Consider the following 22787-nt stretch of genomic DNA (forward strand, 5'->3'; position numbering starts at 1 on the left):
AAATTAATATACTACCTTGTTCTAAGGACATCTGTGTGTAACAGAAGACAAAGTGACACATTAAAGGAATGAATCTTTAATTAATTTAAGATACTGTCAAAGAAAAACATCTGAATGGAGCTGACTTAATACGGAGACTTCCCAGCAAACACCTAGTATAATATATAGATAGATGTCTCTTAGTCAAGTTTAACATGCCTGCATGAATGTGATTCTCTGAAGGTACCTTCCTCCCCTAAATAGGCATTTTCCCCTCAAAAATAATCAGGCTTCAGTCAGCCTTCCTGTTTTTTCCATTCTCAATCATAAAATTCTCTATCATTAGATTACTGCTAGAGGGAAAAGCCTGTAAGGCCTGATCATCAGAAATCAATCTGTCCCATTTATGGATGGCCAACGTCCCTAAAACCACATCTTCCTAATTTCATGATAAAGTAAGGCACCCAGCCAGGTCAATACTCTAAGAAAGATGGTCATTTACAGGCACTGCTATCACACACACAGAGAGGCAGACCTTCGATATAAGGGTGTCAGGGTTAGGTGGACTAGAAGAGGAACAAAGGGTTATGCAAGTAGAAGGGAAAAAGAGGAATTTCTATTGTGATCATTTGGAAAAGTTTCTTAGAGAAGTGCTCTGGCTCAGAAACAAGAGGGGTTCTCCATAGGAAGTAGGGGGGCCAAGGGACAAGAGCTTTAGAAGAGAGAAGGTGTTCTGGGGAGAGTTGGAGCACCACGTGTGAGTGTATGCATGTGAGGGAGTGGGGGAACAGAGGGATGGACTACGGTACAGAGAGAAGGCTGGAGGGACGGCTAAGCCACTGCAGAGTTCTGAGTCATGACTTGATGTGTGCAGGTCTGCGTGTCATGGGAGGAAACTCTGGGATACTTAAGGGGGGTACGGCAATAAGGCAGGAAGACAAAACAGGAAGTTATTACAATGGTCAAGATGAATAGTAATGAGAACTTGAACTAAGGTATAATGTCTAGAAACAGTCCAAAGAAGAAGAGTGAATTTGAGCAGCATTTTAGGACGCAGACATTAAAGAGGGGCAAGAGGGTAAAAGGAGGACTTAGCATTCCAAAACCATCACAGACATATCCAAGAAAAAAGACCTGTAAGTGAACTTTTCTCATATTTCCCATCAAAATATACCTACCTTCCCTGTAATTCAAGATTAGTTTCTCAGTCATAAATATAAGAATTTCCTGGTATTTCCCCAATTTACCAGCCCATTTGATATTTTAGTCTGTGAATTATACCCTGTTGAGAAATAAAATGTCTTTCAAGATTTACAAAAAAAGTCCATCCTCAGGAGGAGTTGTAGTCAGAGGCCTGACCTGCATTGAACAACTAGGGCTCTGGGCTAGACGATCCGTAAAGCTTCTTCCAGTGCAAACTTCTCTGGAAGCGGCACAGTAAGGGGTGGGGGTGTTTAGAGGGGAGGAGTCTCACCATTGTTTAAAACCAAAAGGCAACAATCATGGTCAACGCCTATGGACCTAAGGCCCACACCTGCCTGAAACGTCAATGCCCAATAACCTAAAGGAAAATACAGTGAAGTCAGAAAAAGACTGAGACGCAGGATACTAAAATGAGAACAAGTGAAAGGAACAGAATATGTGATGGGACAGAATACTGGGATGTTTGTTATTAGACAAAAGGGGATATATATGACTGATGTCATAAAAAGACAAATAGTCTAAATGAGGACAATTCTGACATCTAAAAGGAATGGGTTTCAGGAGATAATTATAATAGCTAATATTTATTGACTGCTTACTATATATCAGGCATGGTATTAACTAAACCGGGAAATTAACAGATTTAATCCTCATGATAACCCTGAGTTTGATATCATCAGCATCCCCATTTTTCAGATGAGGAAACTGAAAATAAGAAACATTAAGTAAATTGCCCAAGAGCCCAAAGCTAGTAATTGATGGAACCATGATTCAAATCAGGCACTCTGACTCCAGAGCTATAATTTTTAAAGTACATACCGTACTTAAGTGCCTAAAGTAAATGTGTAAAGATTGCACACACCAAAATATGCACATGTACGTATATACACATTCAGGTATACACACAAACATCCATGTATACACACACATATATATGTTCATACAAATAAATGGATGATAGACCCATAGGAAAATAATTTATCTTCTGTTGTTAGCATCAGGGAGGCTAATTTCCAGAAGAAAACACATTGCTATTTACAGAAGGGCCAAAATGCTTAGATGGACCTAATCTCTTAATCTCATAGTTATTTCCCACAATTCAGTATTTTCATTTTAATTTTTTACTGTGATAAAAATGAAGCCTTAAAAATTGACATTCCAGGAATTCCCTGGCGGTCCAGTGGTCAGGACTCTGTGCTCTCACTGCCAAGGGCGCAGGTTCGATCCCTGGTCGGGGAACTAAGATCCCAGAAGCCCAGTGGTGCAGCCAAAAAAAAAAAAAAAAAATAGCATTCTTTTTTACATCCACAAAATTCAAATAACTTTGTGCTTCTGCATTCAGATATCAAAATCACTTTGAATAAACATAAAACCATACAGCATCTCAATTTCTGAGCTGTCCATCAATCTCTCTAAAAACTTCTTAGAAAACGTTCACTTATATTTGCCATGGGGCACAAAATTTTTACAAAGCTCTGAATGCAGCTTCATATATAAAAGAGTATCCAGTCAGCCCTCCGTATAGGCAGGTTCCGCATCTGCAGATTTGGACTGAAACCAACCAACACTGGGTGAAAAACATCCAGGAAAAAAATTCCAGAAAGTTCCAAAAAGCAAAATTTAAATCGGCTGTGAACAGACTATTCACATAGCATTTACATTGTATTTACAACTGTTTATACAGCATTTACCTTGTATTAGGTATTATAAGTAATCTCGAGATGATTTGAAGTACATGGGAAGATCTGCATAGGTTATATGCAAATACTATGCCACTTTATATAAGGGACTTGAGCATCCCTAGATTTTGGTATCCTCGGGGGTCCTGGAACCAATCCTCTGCAGACACCGAGAGACTACTGTACAAATGTTTTAACTATGTTTAAAGCTTTCTTCCTAAGTCTTCAGGGTACAAAAGGAGACTTCATGCTTCTTCATTGCAACGACACTGCCATCCAAGGCCATCTACTACTACCTTGTATATTAATGTGTCAGGATCTGTATTCCCACCTTTTTGTTTGTTTGTTTTTTGCCAATGGCTCTGGGTTATACAATTTGGGATACAAATGCCTCTCTCCCTACTAACATCCTCAGTGCAATCTGAACTTATGATTCCTAGTAAGAGAAGTTCACTTTTGTTACAGACAATATAATTATGTTTTAACAATGTAAAGGTCAGTCAGCAATATTTACAAAGCATTCATTAGGAAAGAAAATAAATGACAAATGAAAGCAAACAACAAAGGTGTCTAGTAGAAATAGAACAGCCCTCATCATGCTTTAGCAACTCTTTTGCTCTCCAGCAAACTATTTTAATAGAAAGGATGGGATTCAAAAGAAAAACAGAAAAAAGTGAATAGTTAACAACTTTTCCTCAAATTCAATTTTTACACTTGGGATCTCGAACTTGAGATAGATCTAAATATTTAAATTTCTGGGTCTCAGTTAACAATGGCAGCAAATATCACCCAGAGACTATTACAGCAACACATGCAGTCTTTTGGTTGCTGTTTCCATGGAAACCATCTAAAGGAAGAAAACCTAGTAGTAAAACATAATGTATTTTTTAAAAAAATGATTTATCTTGTTGACCCCTTTCAGTTTACTAAACACGGCACATAACAGGTACATACATTAAGCACTAGAAAATTCACAATTCATTCAACAAATATTTGTCAATCATGCTGCGTGCCAGGCACTGTGCTAGGGGGCTGGGTCACTGTGGAGCCCTCACAGAGCTTGTCTAGCACAAAGACACTAAGTAGCCAGTGACACAGAAACAGGAAACAGAAAGAAAGCTCATCAGAGGGCTTGATGAAAGCTGGGAAGTCTGCAGGGATGCGATTAATTCACAAAGCGCCATGGACAATGTTAAGGACTTGGGTCTTTATATCCTAAAAACAAAAAGCAGCAACCGAAGGGTTTTACGAAGGAGACTGACAAGATGAGATCTGTATTTCAAAAACTTATTCTGGATATGCTGAGTTAAGAATTAAAGAGAAGCTTGAAAGAACGGGGGAGTGCAGTTAAAAAGCCAGTAGAGTAGTCTAAGGGAAAAAAGATAACGAACTAGGATGGTGGCAGTGTGGAGGGAGAGACTGGAGAGATTTAGAAGGTTAGACCGATGAGTTAAGATATTGTGGGGGAGTGAGGGTGAGAGAAAAAAACATCCAGGTAACTCCCAGGCTTTTAAAACAGAAAGCAGCAGTGCCATTTGCTAGGTTCTGGTGGTGGAGAGATCATGACATATTGAATGTGATGTGCCTGTAAGAGACATCCATCCAGATTGGGGTATCCAGGCCTGGTCATGAGAGGACAGGTCTGCACAAGGGAGATATGTTTGGGAGCTTTTAGTATAGGAGGCACTGAGGCTATGAAAAGTAGGTATGAGGTCATCTAGGGACAGAGTACAGAGTGAGAAAAGGGATAAGGAGCAGTAAACATCAATACTTCTCGGTTTCATATTCTGACTTGTATTTTGCAACAAACATTCAATGTGGATTGTTAAGTATAGCTCAAGAGCAACATAAAAGAATATAATTGATCTTGATCTTATTAAACTTGCCAATCTAAATATTTTGCTAGAGAAACAGGATCAGAATGATTATCAGGAAGATAAGGACCAAAGAGATTCCTAAATTATACTTACAAGACTGAGATAACATAAAAGAGTCACAAAAGAAAACCACGTGGGGGAAGGTGTCTTCCTTCACAGTTTGATAAAACAAAATATACACCTGGGTGTTTCAGAGATACCATAACATGTTCAAAATCAAACCCAAGATCATTTCCACCAAAACTCAGTCCCCCTCTAGTGAACGCGCTCACCAGCACTGGCCATGTAGGCATGGAAGCCAGACACTCAGAGGTCATCTGTGACACTGCCCTCTCCCTCACCTCCCACATCTGTCCATTACAAAGACCTACCAATTTCACTCTGCATAATTTTGTTCTGACTTAACTCTCCAACTTTTTTTTACCACAATCCTCATTGATTTCACTTCTCCAATCCATAGATTTTCTATTAGCTCCTTTAAAGTATAACGCGCTATTTTGACTCAAGACTTTTGCAAATATTCCACCTGCCTGGAATACTCTTTTCCACTCTCCTCTCCTAAATAACTCTTTCTTGTCTTTCAAAATGTGATTTATTAAAAAAAAAAAAAAAAAAAAAAAACTCTGTCTGGCACCCAAGACTCTGATAGGTCTCCTGCTATATGGTCTTATAACACCCTATACATTTCCCTCTTAGTACTTATCGCAGTAATTCTTTACTTGCATGATTATTTAATATGTCTTCCCCACTGGATTGGAAGCTCTGTGAGTCCTGGGCCTGTGCTCTGCTCAGCACTACAGTCTGTGCACTAAGCACACTGCTTAGCACATAGAGAACGATAAATAACATTTTTAAATGAATCATTAATTCTAAACCACTGATAAATGACCCAGTATATAGGAAGGAGAGAAAGAATTTAGGCTAAGTCTCTGACTCTAAGTCTTGAGCTCTCAAGCCCAATGTCACACTGACTGCCTAGGTTGAGACAGGAGGAGCCTGGTTGACAAAGAATAAAAAAGGGATCAAGGGTCTAGATCAGCACTGTCCAATGGAAATATAATGTGCGGCATATATAACTTAAAATTTCTAGGAACCACCTTAAGAAAAAGCAAAGAGGTGATATTCATTTTAATAATATATATTATTTAATCCAATATATCCAATATTATATCACTGCGTAATTAATATTTTTAAAATTAATAAGGTGTATTACAGTCTTTTTCCATACTAAGTCTTTGAAATCCAGGGTGCATTTTATACTTAACAGCACATCTCAATTAAGACTAGCCACACTTCAAATGCTCAAAAACCACACAAGGCTAGTGGCTACTACAATGGACAGCAGAGATACAGGTATCCATACCTACATGAGGATTAAAAGTATATCTGACAGAGTAAGACAGTCCTTCCCTCAAAGAACTGACCATCTAATTAGCAGATAACCGTTACATAGTGACATAAGAGTCATGGAAGCCTAACTGTAGACTCACTCAGTAAGAAAAGCAGCCCTGAAGCAAGGGTTATACATACCGGGTGATGCACACTAGGTGGGCGTCTCTGCTAGGATGCTTCAAGCTCCTAGTAGAGTGGCAGCCAGAGCTGTCACTCAAACGGCAGTTATTACAATGATTCATATTTGCAGTTCTACAATTCTGCACGTTTACATTTCACAACCAAAAGGAAGGCAGTGTACAGTGAAGATATTAAAGCCTTCTAGGGTGATAGTCTTGAATTACTAAAAACAATTTACTTTTTTCCCCTCTCCATCTAACATTGTATTCTAACTGAATTCAAGGAAAAGACTACCTTTCCCCCTCCCCTTTTTAGAATAAAATCGATGCACTCAACACTTCTCAAAATGAAAGACACTCTAAGAGTGCCCACTACACACATTAATACTGTAAAGATACAACCTACAGAATTGATGAACACTGTAAAATGCACCAAGACATTTCAAATCAGCAAGCAGATTTGTTAAACAAGTAATTTTTAATTCAGCATAATTTTTACTATAATATTCCCCAATAACCAAGTTTTTTAGCAAAATGTAAAATGTAACAAACAGCTATTCTTCCATGGATGTACTATATTTGCCAGATCAAAGAAAATTAGAAAATGCTCCATTTTCTCTTAAGTCATCATAAAGATGACTAAATTTGTTTTTTTAAGATGACTAAATTTTTATTATGTTCAGCATTCCCTTTAAAAAAGGAATAAGCAAGAGGGTCATGATTTGTAGTTTAAAAAAGAGTTCAAATAATCTTTTTTTTCCTATAATCATATTCAGCAGAGAAAACCTCTGCGTGGTAATATTTACATGTTCTTCAAGAGAAACAATTTTTTTAAGGTAATATAAACCAGCAAACAAAAGACGACTAAGTTAAATTTCAAAAAGACTAGCAACTTAACACAAATTTTGAGCTAATTTAAATCAAAGTACAGAACTGTATGGTTTAAAAATATCTGTCTATACAGATACATACATGAGTGTATATGCACAAAGCATGCCTAGAAGGATATACAAAAAACTCCTAAGGGTAGTCAACTCTGGAGCAGCTGGGTGGCTAGAAAAAAGGAGTGCAAGTCTCACTTTCATTAAGTATCTATTTGTACAGACTGACTTTTATGTGCATGGGGGTATACCATAGTGGAAGCACATACAAAAGGAAATAAAATAGGAGGTAGAAATTCTAGCAGCCAAGCTTGGTTCTCACATACATGAAATCAAAAAGCTCAGCGAGGTCTTCCCTGGTGGCGCAGCGGCTGAGAGTCCGCCTGCCGATGCAGGGGACGCGGGTTCGTGCCCCGGTCCGGGAAGATCCCACATGCCGCGGAGCGGCTGGGCCCGTGGGCCATGGCCGCTGAGCCTGCGCGTCCGGAGCCTGTGCTCCGCGACGGGAGAGGCCACAACAGTGAGAGGCCCGCGTACCGCAAAAAAAAAAAAAAAAAAAAAAAAAAAAGCTAAGCGAACAAACAAGATGTCCACATCAAAAACAAAAACAATTTTGTGGAGCACTAGAAATAAAGTAGTATGCCCAAGACAATGCTTTTTCTTCACTGCTTCATCTGTTCCAAAAATAATTAGGTAAAACACAAGCCTAAATATTAAGATCATATTTATCTACAAAGTGACTTCATACCCTAAAAAAGGGAGAAATGCAGTTACTGCTGCATAATAATCTTTTTTCAGGACATATAACATAGTTTTATACCGATTCTATTCATACTCTTTGAAATGTCCAGGGTTGGAACACTTTTCTAAGAATCAATTTAACATACAGCTGTAATAACACGAGCAGATACAGACGAATTTGTGTTTTCTTGTATATACTTTCATTACCGCTGCTCAAGGGAAATCTGCTATTGCATCCTGTTTCTAAAAATGCACTACAATGTCAACTGATGAGTCATGGGTCACACTCCAAATTCTTACGTACCAAAGGAAGCAGGATACAAAAGTCCTACGCATCAACTGTAAAGACTGTCTAATCAGCTGAGTTACAAATCAAGAGCTCTTCATGAGGTGAGATAGATGATAGTTTTTTGAAAAGACGTGAGAAAATTTAAAAGAAAACTGTAAGGATTGATAAAATCATTTTCCCTTTGTCCTTCTAATAACTGGTAGGTCTTTGTTTTTCTTAATTCAGAACATATGAATAGTAAGTACTGTTGAGATACTGACAGGTACAAAGTCTCAGCTTCATGCAAAGCCAAATTATCTGAGAAATGATTTTCCGGATGCCTCGCTTCTCTTCCTTCCTTCCTACTTTTGCTATTTAGTCATTTCACTGAGTGAGAAATCTCCAGGAGAGGGTACGAAAGGGCAAGAAACAGAGATGGCACCATTTGTGTCTTTCTGGCAGTGTTAGCTAAAAGTTTTCCTGGTGAAGAAAGCAAGCTAATAGTTGAATCTGAGGACCAGCTGTAGATTTTAGTCATCGGTAAACAGATCACTGAGATCTGACCACACTGTCATTTTCTTCCTAGCGTTTGCCATTATCTTTCTCAATTATCTGCTCGCCTGCCCCCGTCAGCATGTAAACTCCATAAGAACAGGGATCCCACTTGTGTTCACTGAAGAGTCTCAACATCTAGAAGAGTGCCTGGCGTATAACAGACATTCAATAAATATCCAGCGGGAGAAAAGACACATAATTACTACTTAGCCATCTCGGACCGGCACAATTGCAAAACTGTTGAAATTTCTTTTCTCTTGAGACTCCTCTTTACCTACAATTTATAATAATAATTTTTAACTTTTGCCTTGCCACAGAACTCTCTATGCTTATGCTCTACCATTTAAATATCATATTTGCATCAAAATATAGTAATTGTAATGAAACTGTAATCTGATTTATCTCAATTTCTGATTTTTTCAATTTTCTATTAAAAAAATAGAAAGATATTCTTTAAGATGAAGATGTCACTTTAAAACTTTATTACTTTAAAACTGAATTAGAAATATTAAGCTTTATCTCCCAGATAGATATCTTTCCATAAATCCTAGTATACTTTGAGAGCAATTTCTTTGTTTTTTATTAACAGAGCAATTTTGTTTTCAAAAGGTTCAAGTAACCAACAGAGTAATTCTTTATGGACATGTAAAGAATGCTGTACCATGCCTAAGCATTTTAAGAGCTACTTAATGGTCTACTTTGATTTCCTCCAGGACCAGGTTTGATTTACTGCCTGTGAATCCAAACTATAAATAAAGAAAATTAAGTCACATTGTCACATTTAGAAAGACTAAAATCACACTGAGCAACTTTATAACATGTAAACCTTTTATAAGAAAAAAAGTTAGGGGACTTCCCTGGTGGCATAGTGGGAATCTGCCTGCCAATGTAGGGGACATGGGTTCGAGCCCTAGTCTGGGAAGATCCCACATGCCGTGGAGCAACTAAGCCCGTGCGCCACAACTACTGAGCCCACGTGCCACAACTACTGAAGCCCGCGCGCCTAGAGCCCATGCTCCACAACAACAGAAGCCACTGCAATGAGAAGCCCGCGTACCACAATGAAGAGCTGCCCCCTCTCGCCACAAGAGATAGCCCGCGCACAGCAACAAAGACCCAACGCGGCCAAAAATAAAGCAACAAAAAAGTTAATTGAAAACTTTCAAAAGTTAGTTGAAAGCTGAGATTGTATCATCCTTCTGTATACTACAAAATGGATTCATTAAAAAAAATTTTAGTCCTTTGTGTAAACAGCTACCATACCATTAAAACTCACCATCCAGACTCACAGAATAAATCCTGAATGCTTTATTAATATACCTTCAAAGGTGGACAAAGCATTCAAATATGCTGCAAATATGCTCCACACACCTGGAAAAAGAACAAGTCAGAGACCCAGAAAAATTACATCTATTTTTAACAAACTCTGAAATTAGTCTATTGAAGTATCAGTTAATGTATCTCATCTATAACAAAAGCACAGAGCCTAAAATTAGAGAAATTAATGAGATTGATAAATATTTCATATGAGATCTAATTGCTATGGATATTTCTGAAATTTTACTAAATGGCCCTGACAGAACGGTCTTAAAAGGCAGACTACTGACTGCACACAGTACGTATTTAGTAGGAAAGACACAGGATGCAACCATATGCAGTCTGATACCTGGCTTCTCCCCAGTCATCTTATTTTTTAGCTTCAGCTAGCCCTAGATTACTGATTGTTTCCATACTGGTGTCTCACTACTACAAGAAACAAAAAGGGAAGAGAAATTCACACTAGAATATGCTACAGTTGACCCTTGAATAATGAGCGGGCTGGGGTGCCAATGCTCCCCCCACCGCTGCAGTTGAAAATCCGTTAAACTTTGAGGAGGGCCCTGGGTATCTATGGTTCCCTAACTGCAGGCCGAGTGGTACTGTAGCACTATTTATCGAAAAGGAAAATCCATATATAAGTGGGCACACAGAGTTCAAACCCCTGTTGTTCAAGGATCACCTGTAAGAAGCACCATTTGAGAACTGTGTCCTTAAGCAATGTCATCCATCCCCCCCAAACTAAAACTATTCCATGTATTTCAGAACTTTCTCTCTTATTTACATAAGGTCTCAGAAATATGTTCAAAATATTTTGTTTGGACCCTTACTTACACCGTATCTAAAATTTGACTCAAATGCATTTAAGAAACGATAAAACTCCTAGAACAAAATACAGGGAGAAAGTTTCATGACATTGGATTTGGCAGAGATTTCTTGAATAGGAGACCAAAAGCACAGGCAACAAACGCAAAAATAGACAAATGGGACTATATCAAACTTAAAAACCTCTGCACATCAAAGGACACAATGAAGTGAAAAGGCAACCTAAGGAATGGGAGAAAATAGTTGCAAATAACATATCTGATAAAGGGATAATATCCAGAATATATAAAGAATGCCTACAAATCAACAACAAAAATCAAATAACCCAGTTTAGAAATGGGCCAAAGACTTGAATAGAACCCAAAGATGATGTACAAGTGGTCAACAAGCATAATGAGAAGATGCTCAACATCACTCATCGCCAGAGAAACACAAATCAAAACCACAATAAGATATCACTACATACCTGGTGAGATGGCTACTATCAAAAAAGAGCGAATAACAACGTTGGTGAGGATGCAGAGAAACCGGAACCCTTGAGTATTGTAAAATGGTGCAGCAGCTATGGAAAACAGTATAGGGGTTTTCTAAAGAAATTAAGAGTAGAACTACCACATGATCCAGAAATCCCACTTCTGGGACTGAAAGACCTGGGATCCAGAAGAATTGAAAGCAGACCTTCAAAGAGATATCTGCACACTCACATTCACTGCAGCACTATTCACAATAGCCAAGAGGGAGAAGCAACAACCCACATGTCCATCAACAGATGAATGGATAAACAAAATGTGGCATATACGTACAGTGGAATATTCAACCTTTAAAAGGAAGAAAATCCTGTCACATACTACAGCATGGATGAATCGTGAGGTCATTATACTATACTAAGTGAAATAAGCCTGTCACAAAAAGACAAGTACTACATGGTTCTAACTACATGAGGTATCTAAAGTAACCAACTCCACATAAACAGAAAATAGAACGATGGTTACCAGAGGCAAAGGGGAGGGGAAAATGGGGAGCTGTTGTTACGCGTACAGAGTTTTAGTTCTGCAAGATGAAAAAGTTCTGGAGATCTGTTATACAACGATGTGAATATACTTAATACTACTTAACTATGCACTTAGAAGTGGTTAAGACGGTAAATTTTATGAGATATGTTTTTTACCACAATAAAAACTGAAGCAGTATAAAATATTTTTGTTAAATTATTATTTTGATAAGATTCCTTTTACTTTACCCACTGAAAATGTAGCATCTGCACTGAGATAGGCTACACGTGTAAAATACAGTTGAGCCTTAAACAACACAAGTTTGAACTGCGTGGGTCCGCTTATACACAGATTGTTTTCAATAGTAAGTACTATGGTTCTACATGGTCTGCATTTGGTCGAATCACCAGATAGAGAGGAACTGTGGACAGGGAGGGCCGACTGTACGTTATCTGTGGACTTTCAACTGCCTGGGAGGGTCAGTGCCCTTAATCCCCATGTTGTTCAAGCGTCAGTCGACTGTATAACCAGATTTCAAACACGTAATATGAAAAAAGTCAAATGTCTTGTTAATAATTTTGTATTGACTACCTATTAATACATTTTGAATATACTGCTTTCAATAAAATATTCAACTTTAAAATATTCTGTCATGCTTTAAGAACAGTAACGAGAGGGGCTGCGGGGTCAACGGAGCTTTGTTTTATGAGTTTGGGACTGGAGCATATTTACAGGTGAAAAAACCAGCAGGGAGACAAATTAAATACAGAAGGCAGTTAACTGATGAAGCTCTCCTAAGAGACTCTGAAGGATGGGATCAAGGGCACACGTGGAAAAATGAGCCTCTGACAGACCTGAGACTTACCTAGACAAGCTGGGAAGGGGAGGGACAGAAATCTGCTAAATCAAATCAGATCCTCATGAACTGACCAGATTATCTGCAGGCTGTAGAAGTGGGGGATTGATAAAGAGTTTGTGAATGACGATGGTCTAGAATAATCCAAAAGTGAGACAAGAACAAATCCTGATTAGGGCCAACAAGGCCCACATGACCGGCCCTGCCTACCTCCCAGGCCCCATCTCACACCACTCTTCCCCAGCTCTCTCCCACCCACCTCTTCACCCTCCTGCAAAGTGCAATCCCCACCTCTGACTGCTTCGCCTGAGAAGGGTTTACCTGTATGACATCTACTCAACCAGATACCTGTTTCAAAGACAACTTCCTCAGGGCGGGTTCAGCGACACCCAGCTCCCCAGAGACTAGGTTAGTTCCCTTTGTTATACCCCAGACAACACCCCGTGCCACTGCTACCCAACAGAAACAGAATGTGAACCACACACACCATTTTAAATGTTCTAGTAGCCAAGTGAATGAACTATTTTTAATATTTTATTTAATCCAACATATCCAGGATATCACCTGAGCTATTTTATCCTTTTTGATACTAAGTCTTCAAAATCTGGCGTGTAGTGACACAGCGCATCTCACTTCAGACCACGCACACTTCAAGAGCCACAAGTGCAGGTGACTACAGCACAGCCCTATACTATTTCTTCAAAGCACTTACTGTACTTTATAACTATAATGTGTGCTATTATTTGATGAATGTCTCTCTCCTCTAGAATGTAAGCTCTATGAGGATACCTCTGCCTGCCGAATTCTTAGCTCAGTGTCAGAGCACTCAGTAGATGCCAAATAAACATAACTGACTGAGGGGAGTGCAGGGGACGGGTTGTTTGAGAGGTGATGCCCTGCACTGAGGGCCTGGCTTTCTAACAGCGTTGCCGAAGCAACTCAAGGAGAAGCGGTTAATCCAGCAGGGTCGTTATCCGGCAGGCACTGAACAAAAGCAAGTTCAAGAGAAGCAAGGTGCCAGTGAAAGCATATAGATTCCACAGATGTTAATACAGCAGAGAACGGGAGGTGGGGTGGAATAAAGGGATTGGCAAACCATCTCTGCCCAGAGGAAGGGCACCGAAAGAGCACTTGTGGGTGTGAGAGAGCTGCAAGGATAGGCTAGGAGGCTGCAGTCAGAGAACAGGGTACATAAATGTAAGGTCCCTAATGTGGAAAACAGGGCGGAATGTCAAAATACAGTGGAAGTGAAGGCCACGGAGTTGGGGAGCCAGGTATTAGAAGTCAGAGGTATCGTCGACCTGCTTTGAATTGATGTGAGGCGGCCACAGTGGGCGGCAGCTTGAAGCAGGATCTCAGTTCCCAGAGCGGGAATCAAACCCAGACCTGGGCAGTGAAAGCGCCACATCCTGACCACTCGACCACCAGGCACTAGTGGCTAGAAGCAGGGCCCTGGCTCTTGTCTCCTTTGTAAAAAGAATTTTAGCAAAGAGACAGAAAATAGTGAAACAGGTGTTTATTAGAAGAGCAGACACATGGGCAGGCTCAGAGAAAGAGTCACATGCTTTTGGGGTGGCTTAAATTGCTTATATAGGGGCAGTTTTCCAGGTCTTTGTTTTCCTCTGGCCAATCATCTTGCTTCCATCCCATACTTGGTCTGACTCAGGGCCCTCCCCCGTGTGCACGTGTATCTTTTAGCCAAGATGGATTCCAGTGTGAGGGTCTCTGGGAGGTTGGCAGGACAGATTATGGGCTACTGTCCCCTCCCCTGAGGACCCCTTCTGTGCAAGTGCAGTGTGGGAGGTCACCTTGACTCCAAGAATGAGAAATATGTGGCCTCCTGACCTAAGCAGGGCTTAGTCCCTCTTTGCTCCTGCCATTACCGTTATCTCGAAGGGTCCACAGGAGACAAAGTCCAGCCACTTACCCTGTTCCTGTTATTATCTTTGTCTCAAAGAGTAAACAGGAGACTAGTCGTAAATGTCTAACCTGGGGCCCATCTACCTCTTGCCTCGGAATGATTAACTCCACGACTGAATGTCTTTTAAGATTTTAAGTTCTCCAAGGGCAGAGAATCTTTTGTGTCCCTCACAGCCAGCCCAGTGTTGATCACATCACTTATGCTGCTTGCTGAATACACTTAAATTGAAAGTCAAACTGCAAACATTAAAATCATGTGGAAGAAAAGTGGAAACAGTCACAATAAAACAATGAAAAAAGATATAAGCGAAGGACTCCAATTTACTGGTTCAATAACTATGTAGTTTAACTGAACAGGATTAAGAACTCTGATGAAGGATTAATTTTTAATACTGGTAGCCAAAATCCCAACTTTGGGGGGGTGAGTGGGGGAAGGGGTATAAATACATACCAGACTCACTTTATTTTTACCTATAAAACAAAGTAATAACCAACAGAGCCTTTGGAAGCTTTACTAAAGCCAAGTACACCTTGTTTTACATAACATATACATCCTCATAACTTGGTTATGAACATTTTTTACAATGGCCCCCATTATATACTTTAGGGCAATTTGTCATTTAAAAGAACTCTAAGATTACTCTTTCAATAGAGGAGAAAAGTAAAACATCATTTGTTTACATAAAAGTGGTATGCTTTTTAAGTGGACACACGATAGTTTACAATATACTCATCTATATAAAGAAGCCCAGAAACACACGATATATGTAATTCCTACAGTAGACCTGTATATATACATAGTACGTAAAGTTTTATTTGCCTATTCCTATTTTCTACACTTGTTTCTATTTCTCATTTCTCCTTCCCAGTCCAATTTTGAGAGAAAAACAAATTTCCGCTACATAATTTCTCCACCGAGGGATCCTGATTATCAGAAGTAATAGTATTAAATCTCGAGGCTGGGAAGATAGAGGCATAAACTATGCTCGACCCTCTCTGCCCACACCACTTCTTCTATTCCTATCTTTTCAGCTTTTCTTATCAATCTCTTATCTGCTCTGGAGTTTTGCTAATAAGAGGACAAAGTTATGACACAGCTGTCATCAGTTTAACTCTGAACAAAGCAATATCCCTACATAAGTCTGTTCCTTCCTACTACACCCCACAACTTTCACAGTAAAGGGGGGAAAAGGAGGGAATCATGCAAATTAACTATAGCAGCTGGCGTTAAAATCACTGAATCCTAATAGTTATAAATTCTGTTACAGTTCCGGTATCTTCCTACAAGAACATGAAATACTTTAAGCTTCTTTGCTGGTTCAAATCCCTTTTTTGTTTTCCCTCTGACCAGTGATTGCTCCAAAGATTTCAGTAAGTCTGTGGGCCAAGACAGATCAAAGCCAATGGATCCAATCCATTTATTCATGCATACATTAATATTTACGGTTGTAGTACTTGGGGACTCTCCTTCGGTGAGCAAATCAGGATCCCTGCTCTCATGAAGCATATATTCTGAAGGACAGAGCCTACGATACCTGCCTCTTTAAAAACATACTAACTAGACGCATTTATCACCAGAACGTATATCATGAACATTTGCTTCTTAAAAAACTCCTCTTAACAACTTCTCATCAGTTAATACACAAAATAGCCATTTCTTCTATCCAACCAACCAAACAACTTACATAATCACAGATTTTTCTACTCTTTTGTACTTTCTGAGGAAAAGAGACATGACAGGAAAGCTAAAGGGGATTTATTTTGTAAATCTCCCAGGCCCCTGAACAGGGTCATTTTAGGCCTGGCTAAGTCTTATACAACTATAATTTTACATGAAGATATACACAGATATACATAACGTATTTATATATATTTTTTATATATATATATTTTAGAACCAACACATTACTTCCTAAGTAAACCTATGAAATGAGAACTTTGATTCTTCTAGAAACCTTGGATTTTGACATAGGAAGGTGGGCCTAGAGTGAACTTTAGCCCCATAAACAGGAAGAGTTAAATGACTCTGCCTAACAAAATTAAAAAGTACTTGGATTTTGGGGGTGCGATCAGCAAGGAGAAGGAGAGGAGGGGGAGAAGGGCATAGAGCCAACCTGATTATAGGAGCCTGGAGTTCCCTTGTGATGGTGGCCAAAATGCATTTTAAAGCTAGAGATGCCCAATATCCGACACCAACACTCCTGGCACTGTCATATGTAAACCTCTTCTCTGTCCCCCTTCCCCCAAATCTTCCATAAAGCTGACCACACCCACAACGGCTTTATGTGAACTCGTTTTTCTTTTCCATTCTTTCCTAGCTCCTGCCAGACACAACCATCCAACAACTGCATCACAGACTTCTCAATCACCCATGAGCACCTCAATGGGTTGGTCCAAAACTATCTTCCTTTCCCTATTCCTACCACCAATTGTTTTTAACTCTTCCTTCTCGTACTTCCGCTGGCCCGTTGATGTTATCACCACGACAGGAACAACTAATATTTATTAAGCACGTGTAATGTGCCAGGTACTCACCAAGGGCATTACACGCGTAATTTCATTTGATCCTCAACCCTACTAGACAAGTACATCGTTTTCTAAATGTTAGGGAACCAAAGTTCAGTTAGGATAGTAATTCTAAGGGTAAGTGACGGAATTCAATCCCTGTTCACGGCCACCTTAACCAGTATACTCCAATGCCCTCAAGTCAAAAAACCTAGGAATCACCCCTCTCTCATTAATCATGTGCAGTCACTTACCTAATCCAACCAGTCACACCTCCCAAGGGCCGCACCATCTCTACTCCACTGCCCTCAGGCAGAATAACGACGAGCATCTACCAAGTTCTTCCTATGTGCCAAGCACTATTCTAAGTAGCATACATGTTTTTCAAGTTTTATCCCCCAAACCCTATGAGACGAAGAACCTAAGGAAGAAAGAGGTTACATAATGAGCGACAGAGCCAGATTCAAACCCAGATAACGTGAATCGCAAAGTGCTGAGCACTTAAACCCTACAGTATAACAGCTCCTGCTCTGTCTCCCTACTTCCCATCTGGACCCTCACCATCCTCCAGACTGCCACAGTTATCCTTCTGGAATGCACATGTTATCATGACATTCTCCTACTTAAAATCAGCAGCTCTGTATTCACTGACTGGATAAAGCCCAAATTTCTTAATGCGGCATACAAAATCCTTCATGCTTCTGTTCAAGTCAGTTCAATAAATATTTGAGTGCCCACTGTAAGCAAGGCAAAGTGCTAAGTGCTCGGGAATGAATAATACACCAGGCCCTGGCCACGACTCCAACCCCAGACACTGTGTGCTTCAGCCAGAGGAACCATATGCAGCTCTCATAAAGTAACACCGTACACGCCAGCCCCTTTGCCTAGAACGAAAATCTCTCAGCAATTGGAAGTGCCTGTGTGAGGCCTTCCTTAACAAGCTCCAGGCAGAAATGCTCCCACATTTAAGTTCCCACAGCACCTGTTCAAATTGCTTTCAGGTAGCTGGTAGAAGAGAGGTATAGATCAGCTTCCAAACAAGACCACGAGCCAGTTCAGGGCAAGAGCTGACCTCTGCCATCCACGCCCGGCACACAGAAGACACCCATTTGCTAGATGAATAAATAATGAAAAATGTATAACCTGATGAGAAAAAGAGAGGAACAAGTTACAGAATTATGACTAACACACAGGTGGGACAAATTAAAAGCAGTGTTACTCTACTTCGGTTCCGAGTTGGCCTACATTTTACCCCTAAGGGAAAACTCATGTGTGGGACTTGGACAAGCTAAAAAGGCAAAACTTTTGTTATTCGTGGCTCAAGAAAGCTCTGACAGGCCAAAAAGGATACAAGATCAAAGTCCATTTTCTAAAGGGGTGTGGAGATGGGAATCAAATCTATCCAAGGAAATAAAATTGACCTACTGAGATCAACTTCATCAGTGCTGCGTCACAGTACAAGCAAGAAAAAAAGTAAATAAATAAAAATCAAAATCTGTCCTGGGACGAAGGCCAATCTACAGATAAGTACCACTGCTGCAAGAATGTGAAATTCTTAAAGTGAAGACAGTTCCAGTCAACCGGAGCTCACAACTGTTTCCTCTTCCTGAACCGCCGCTGCTTTTCATTCAATTTCGTTTCTGTGATTTAAAAAGAAAACAGCTACACAGTTAAGGCCACGCATGAGTGTAGTGTAGCTCCTGGCAGATACGAACGTCCTAATTCATAACCTTAAATGTACACAGAAACATCAGAAGAAACACTACATCAAAGTGGAAAGTCCTTCGTCTAAAACAGGGCATGAAGCTCTGAAAAGCGAGTGATGTCTTTCCTGAATGGTGCTCTGGGTGCGACTGCTTCCAAATCAAGATCCGAATTTTGAAATTCCTCCCTCGAAGACGTCAAATCTCTCTCCCACCCTCTCGAGTCTAAAGGGAAGGGTGAGAATTCACAGGCAACAGGCTGGGACCGAGGGTATGATCTCTCCCCACTCCTTTGCAGGGAACAAGACCGAGGTAAGGCAGCTGGCGGCACTCTCATTCACGGCAACATACACGCAGGGAACAGAAAACTCATCCCCACCTCTCCCCTCCCTAAAATTGGAGCAAGCGACGCAAAGACCAGCGAGACGGTGGCCGGAACCACCAAACGGTAACAACGGCGGGCACCCGGCGCCGGCAGCCCGCGCCCTCCTCCCCGGACGAGCGCGGCGGCCCCACACCGGTCCGCGTCCCCGCAGCCCGGCCGGGCGAGGAGAGCGCGGAAGACGCCGCGGCGCCGCTCCGGCCGCCCCACACCCCACGCCGCCCTCCCCACACCCCACGCCGCCCGCACCTGAGGCGCGGCCGGACCCGCGAGCCGGCGCAGAGCGAGGCGGGCAGGGCAAAGTTACTCACCGGGGGAGCGCGCCTGCCCGGGCACACCCGGCTCCCGGCGCCGCAGCCCAGCGTCTGCTCCGCTTCCGCGGCCCGCTGAAGGAGCGCGGGGCCGGCCGGCCGGCCTCCGCTCCGCCGGGAATCGCCGCCGCCGCCGCGGATTTCCTGGCAAGAAGCAAACTCCGGCCAAGACTTCACTTCTCAACCGCCCCTGCTGCCTTCCCGCGGGCGAACGCCAGGGCCGAGCCGCGCAACCCGACACGCACCCGAGCCAATCGGCGACAGCACAGGGCGGGAGGGGGCGGGCCAGAGGGAGGCTCCGCCTATCCGAGAGCTCGGGGGGCGGGCCAGGCCTGGGCCGTCACTAGGAGTTAGAGTGAGCCCGCACCGCCCCTCGCCGCCCGCCCTCCCCCACGCCTCTGCTGTACACGCAGCCCGCCTGATTTGCCCGCGCTTGGGAAGTGCCCCTTGCGCTCACCGCCGACTGCGGGAGGAGAGGGGAACAGCTGGGGGAGGTGGTGAACATCTAGGGGATCGGGGGTGGGGTAAGGAGAAGAGGTGGCGCAGGAAGACAGAACTGTGGGCGTGTCGGGTGGGAGGACTGCGGGGGTCGGAGGTAGGGACCGGGGCTGGCCGGGGTGATGGGGGCGAGGGGAGCAGGACCGCCAGGAAGGGAGAGGGTTATTGGCGAAGAAGAACACCTGAGGGGACGGAGAGCGGAGAGGTACGAAGGGAGAAGGAGGGCGGAGAGCGTGTCTGGGTGGTGAAAGGTTGCCGAGGCGGGGGCAGGGGCACCTGAGAACAAAGGTGAGCGGGAGGTTCCGCAGGTGAGGAGGCTTAAGAGGCCAAAAGGGTAAAGGGAAAAGGACGTGCAAAGCGAGGCAGGACATACTCCAGGGGTAGAAAGAGATCCTAGAAGAGAAAAGATGGGGAGTGGGGACAGTTTCCTTCCAAACTCTCACTCCTCCCCTCCCCCCAAAGATAAAAAACAAACGCTTGTCCTTTGACCCAGTTGAACTGTGCAGCTGCAAGATCCCAGATGAGACAAATACCGTGTTACACCCATGCTATTCTGTGGTGAAATTCTTCAAAGTGTGTTGCTCAACTATAGTGTAAGTCTGTCGTGCCCTGAACGCCCCCGTCCCCGGGAGGTGAGGTCCTTCCTGGGATTAATCCCGTCACCCACCGGGCCAGCAGCAAGTCAGAAAGAGGCCCGATCCTGGCACCGAGAAGGAAGGTGATCTGGGGGCGGCAGGTAAGGCCCCGCCCCCTTCGCCATCACCTGGAGGGAAGGTGCCAAGGGCTGAGCTCCGGCGCCTACTGGCCGGTCTCGGCCTCGGGGCGGGGCAGGAGCCCGACCGCACCAGTCTCCCGGCTAGCTCTGCGGGCCGACTCGCTCGGGAGCGCAGGTGAACCGCTCAGGCCTGGCCGCCGCCCTCCGCGCGCCGGGGGCGGGGCCCGTGGGCGAGGCTCCGAGGCGGAGTCTCCACGCCCCGCCCAGTGGCCGGGCCCTGCCGCGCCGCTGCGGCTCCTCCTCCTTCCTTCCGTCCGCGCTCCTCCCGTCAGTCCTTCCTTCCTGCGGCGCCTGCTCGCTTCGAGGTATGGGGCAGCGCCTCCGGCCCGCCAGCACCACCTGAGGATCCCGGAAGTCGCCCCCGCCATGGAAGACGACCAGGAGCTGGAGAGGTAACGGCCGAGGAGGGGGGCGGGAGGAGCTGGCCGCGCCCTGCGCCGGGAGCCCGTGGCCGACCGGGGCCTTAGCCTCCGCGGCCCGGCCTGGCAGCGAGGGCCTGGCTGGGAGGACAGTCGAGGAGGGAGCAGTGGGCGCCAGGGCGGGGAGAGGGGCCCCGATCGGGAAGGGAGGGGGGACACCTGGGTTGCTTGAGTGGAGACTCTCAGTACACTCGATATCAAGGAGGGAACACGAGTTATGAGACCAGAGTTAAGCTCCCTAACTGCCCACCCCCATTTGGAACAGGAAGAGCAAATAAAGCTAACGTGCACCAGGCCACTGTTCCCCGAGCGATGGGGGTGGTGTGTTGGTCGGGCCCAAGTCCCTCCTCTGTGCCGAGCGCTAATTGATCCACTCTGTGCGCTGAGCGCTTTCTCCCTCCTGCTTGGTGCTCTTCTCAGACTTTCCATTCTAATTTCCTTACCTCCTGCAAACGGAAGCCCTAGTTGGCCCTGCACGTTGATGATCTTTAGTTTCTATTTTTATTATAATCTGCGCTTTTCCATGCCTTTCAACTTCCTTTTCATCCTTTAGCAAGGCCCACCCTATTCTAATCCTATTCCTTTCTTGTGAGCCTACCAAAAGAAAATTTTAGCAAACTTTTTTGTTTTAAGGACACTTCCCTTGTGGCCATGTGGACGGCCAAATGGAAGAGGGAGAAATTGGAGGCAATAAATTATTGACTGGTAGAATACGTGGAGGCAGGAAAATAATAAGGGCTAATGCTAATCGTTCTGTGTAATTGGAGTGCATTAGAGTAATAACGTGTTGCAATTGTGATATAGTAGATGAAAAAAAGCTAGTTACAAAACCGTATTCAGTGTGATCTCATTTTTATAAAAAATATGTGTGTAGAAAAATATCTGGATTGAAGACCCCAATGGCTGAAGGCGAGAGGAAGACAGCCCTGGAAATGGTTCAGGCAGCTGGGACAGATAGACACTGTGTGACATTTGTATTGCACGAGGAGGACCATACCCTAGGAAATTCTCTTCGTTACATGATCATGAAGAACCCGGAAGTGGAGTTTTGTGGTTATACTACAACCCATCCTTCAGAGAGCAAAATTAATTTGCGCATACAGACTCGAGGTGCCCTTCCAGCTGTTGAGCCCTTTCAGAGAGGCCTGACTGAGCTCATGAATGTCTGCCAGCATGTGCTTGACAAGTTTGAGGCCAGCATAAAGGAATATAAGGATCAAAAAGCCAGCAGAAATGAAGTCACACTCTAGTCCCTTATGCACTATGCAGGGAGGACTGACCACTAGGATATTCTATTCGTGCTCTTGCAAAGCCCAGAAGTAAACGTTTGTGATTACATGATCTGTCCTGCAGAAAGGCCTGCTTCTAGCTCTTAACCCATTTCAGCTGTTGAAGTCCCTGCAAGAAACTGTATTCTTCTAATAAATTCCCTCTTTTATTTAAACTGATTTGAGTGGTTCTTGTTCCTTTGTCCTCGAGGTTGACTATTTTAGGTTTTTGTGGGTTTTGTTTTTCTTTTAATTGAAGCAACATTGAAAGTGAGGAAACTATGAGATAATCAGAGGCCTAGACAAGGACTCTGATCAAGGG

The 22787-nt window shown here is 43.0% G+C and overlaps 3 protein-coding genes across 6 annotated transcripts in view; 2 read left to right on the forward strand and 1 right to left on the reverse strand.

Annotated features, from left to right (window-relative positions):
- The window catches only part of LNX2 (ligand of numb-protein X 2), an 82305-nt gene extending 62602 nt beyond the window's left edge, over window positions 1–19703 (reverse strand). Inside the window, exons 1-3 of one of the 4 annotated variants that reach the window (XM_032611396.1) lie at window positions 19506–19703; window positions 18092–18252; window positions 17364–17530 (exon numbers count right to left, since the gene is read on the reverse strand). The gene's annotated coding sequence lies outside the window, so the exon portion shown is untranslated. Of the gene's footprint in view, window positions 1–17363; window positions 17531–18091; window positions 18253–18640; window positions 18751–19505 lie in introns of those variants that run through there. The other 3 variants (XM_032611395.1, XM_032611397.1, XM_032611394.1) reach the window with 3 other exon arrangements.
- A 1309-nt stretch (window positions 19704–21012) lies between these two features.
- On the forward strand, window positions 21013–22645 carry POLR1D (RNA polymerase I and III subunit D). Its single transcript, XM_032611586.1, has 2 exons — window positions 21013–21170; window positions 22072–22645. Exons 1-2 carry the CDS (start codon window positions 21145–21147, stop codon window positions 22445–22447), a joined length of 402 nt encoding a protein of 133 aa, XP_032467477.1. The 5' UTR covers window positions 21013–21144; the 3' UTR covers window positions 22448–22645.
- Window positions 21044–22787, forward strand: part of LOC116743236 (protein POLR1D-like) — a 42361-nt gene continuing 40617 nt past the window's right edge. The window contains exon 1 of the mRNA XM_032611587.1: window positions 21044–21170. Within this exon, the coding sequence (XP_032467478.1) occupies window positions 21145–21170 (26 nt within the window). The 5' untranslated portion in view covers window positions 21044–21144. The remainder of the gene's footprint in view (window positions 21171–22787) is intronic.

Source organism: Phocoena sinus, chromosome 18 (assembly GCF_008692025.1).
Source record: "Phocoena sinus isolate mPhoSin1 chromosome 18, mPhoSin1.pri, whole genome shotgun sequence".
In the NCBI taxonomy this organism is placed as follows: domain Eukaryota; kingdom Metazoa; phylum Chordata; class Mammalia; order Artiodactyla; family Phocoenidae; genus Phocoena; species Phocoena sinus.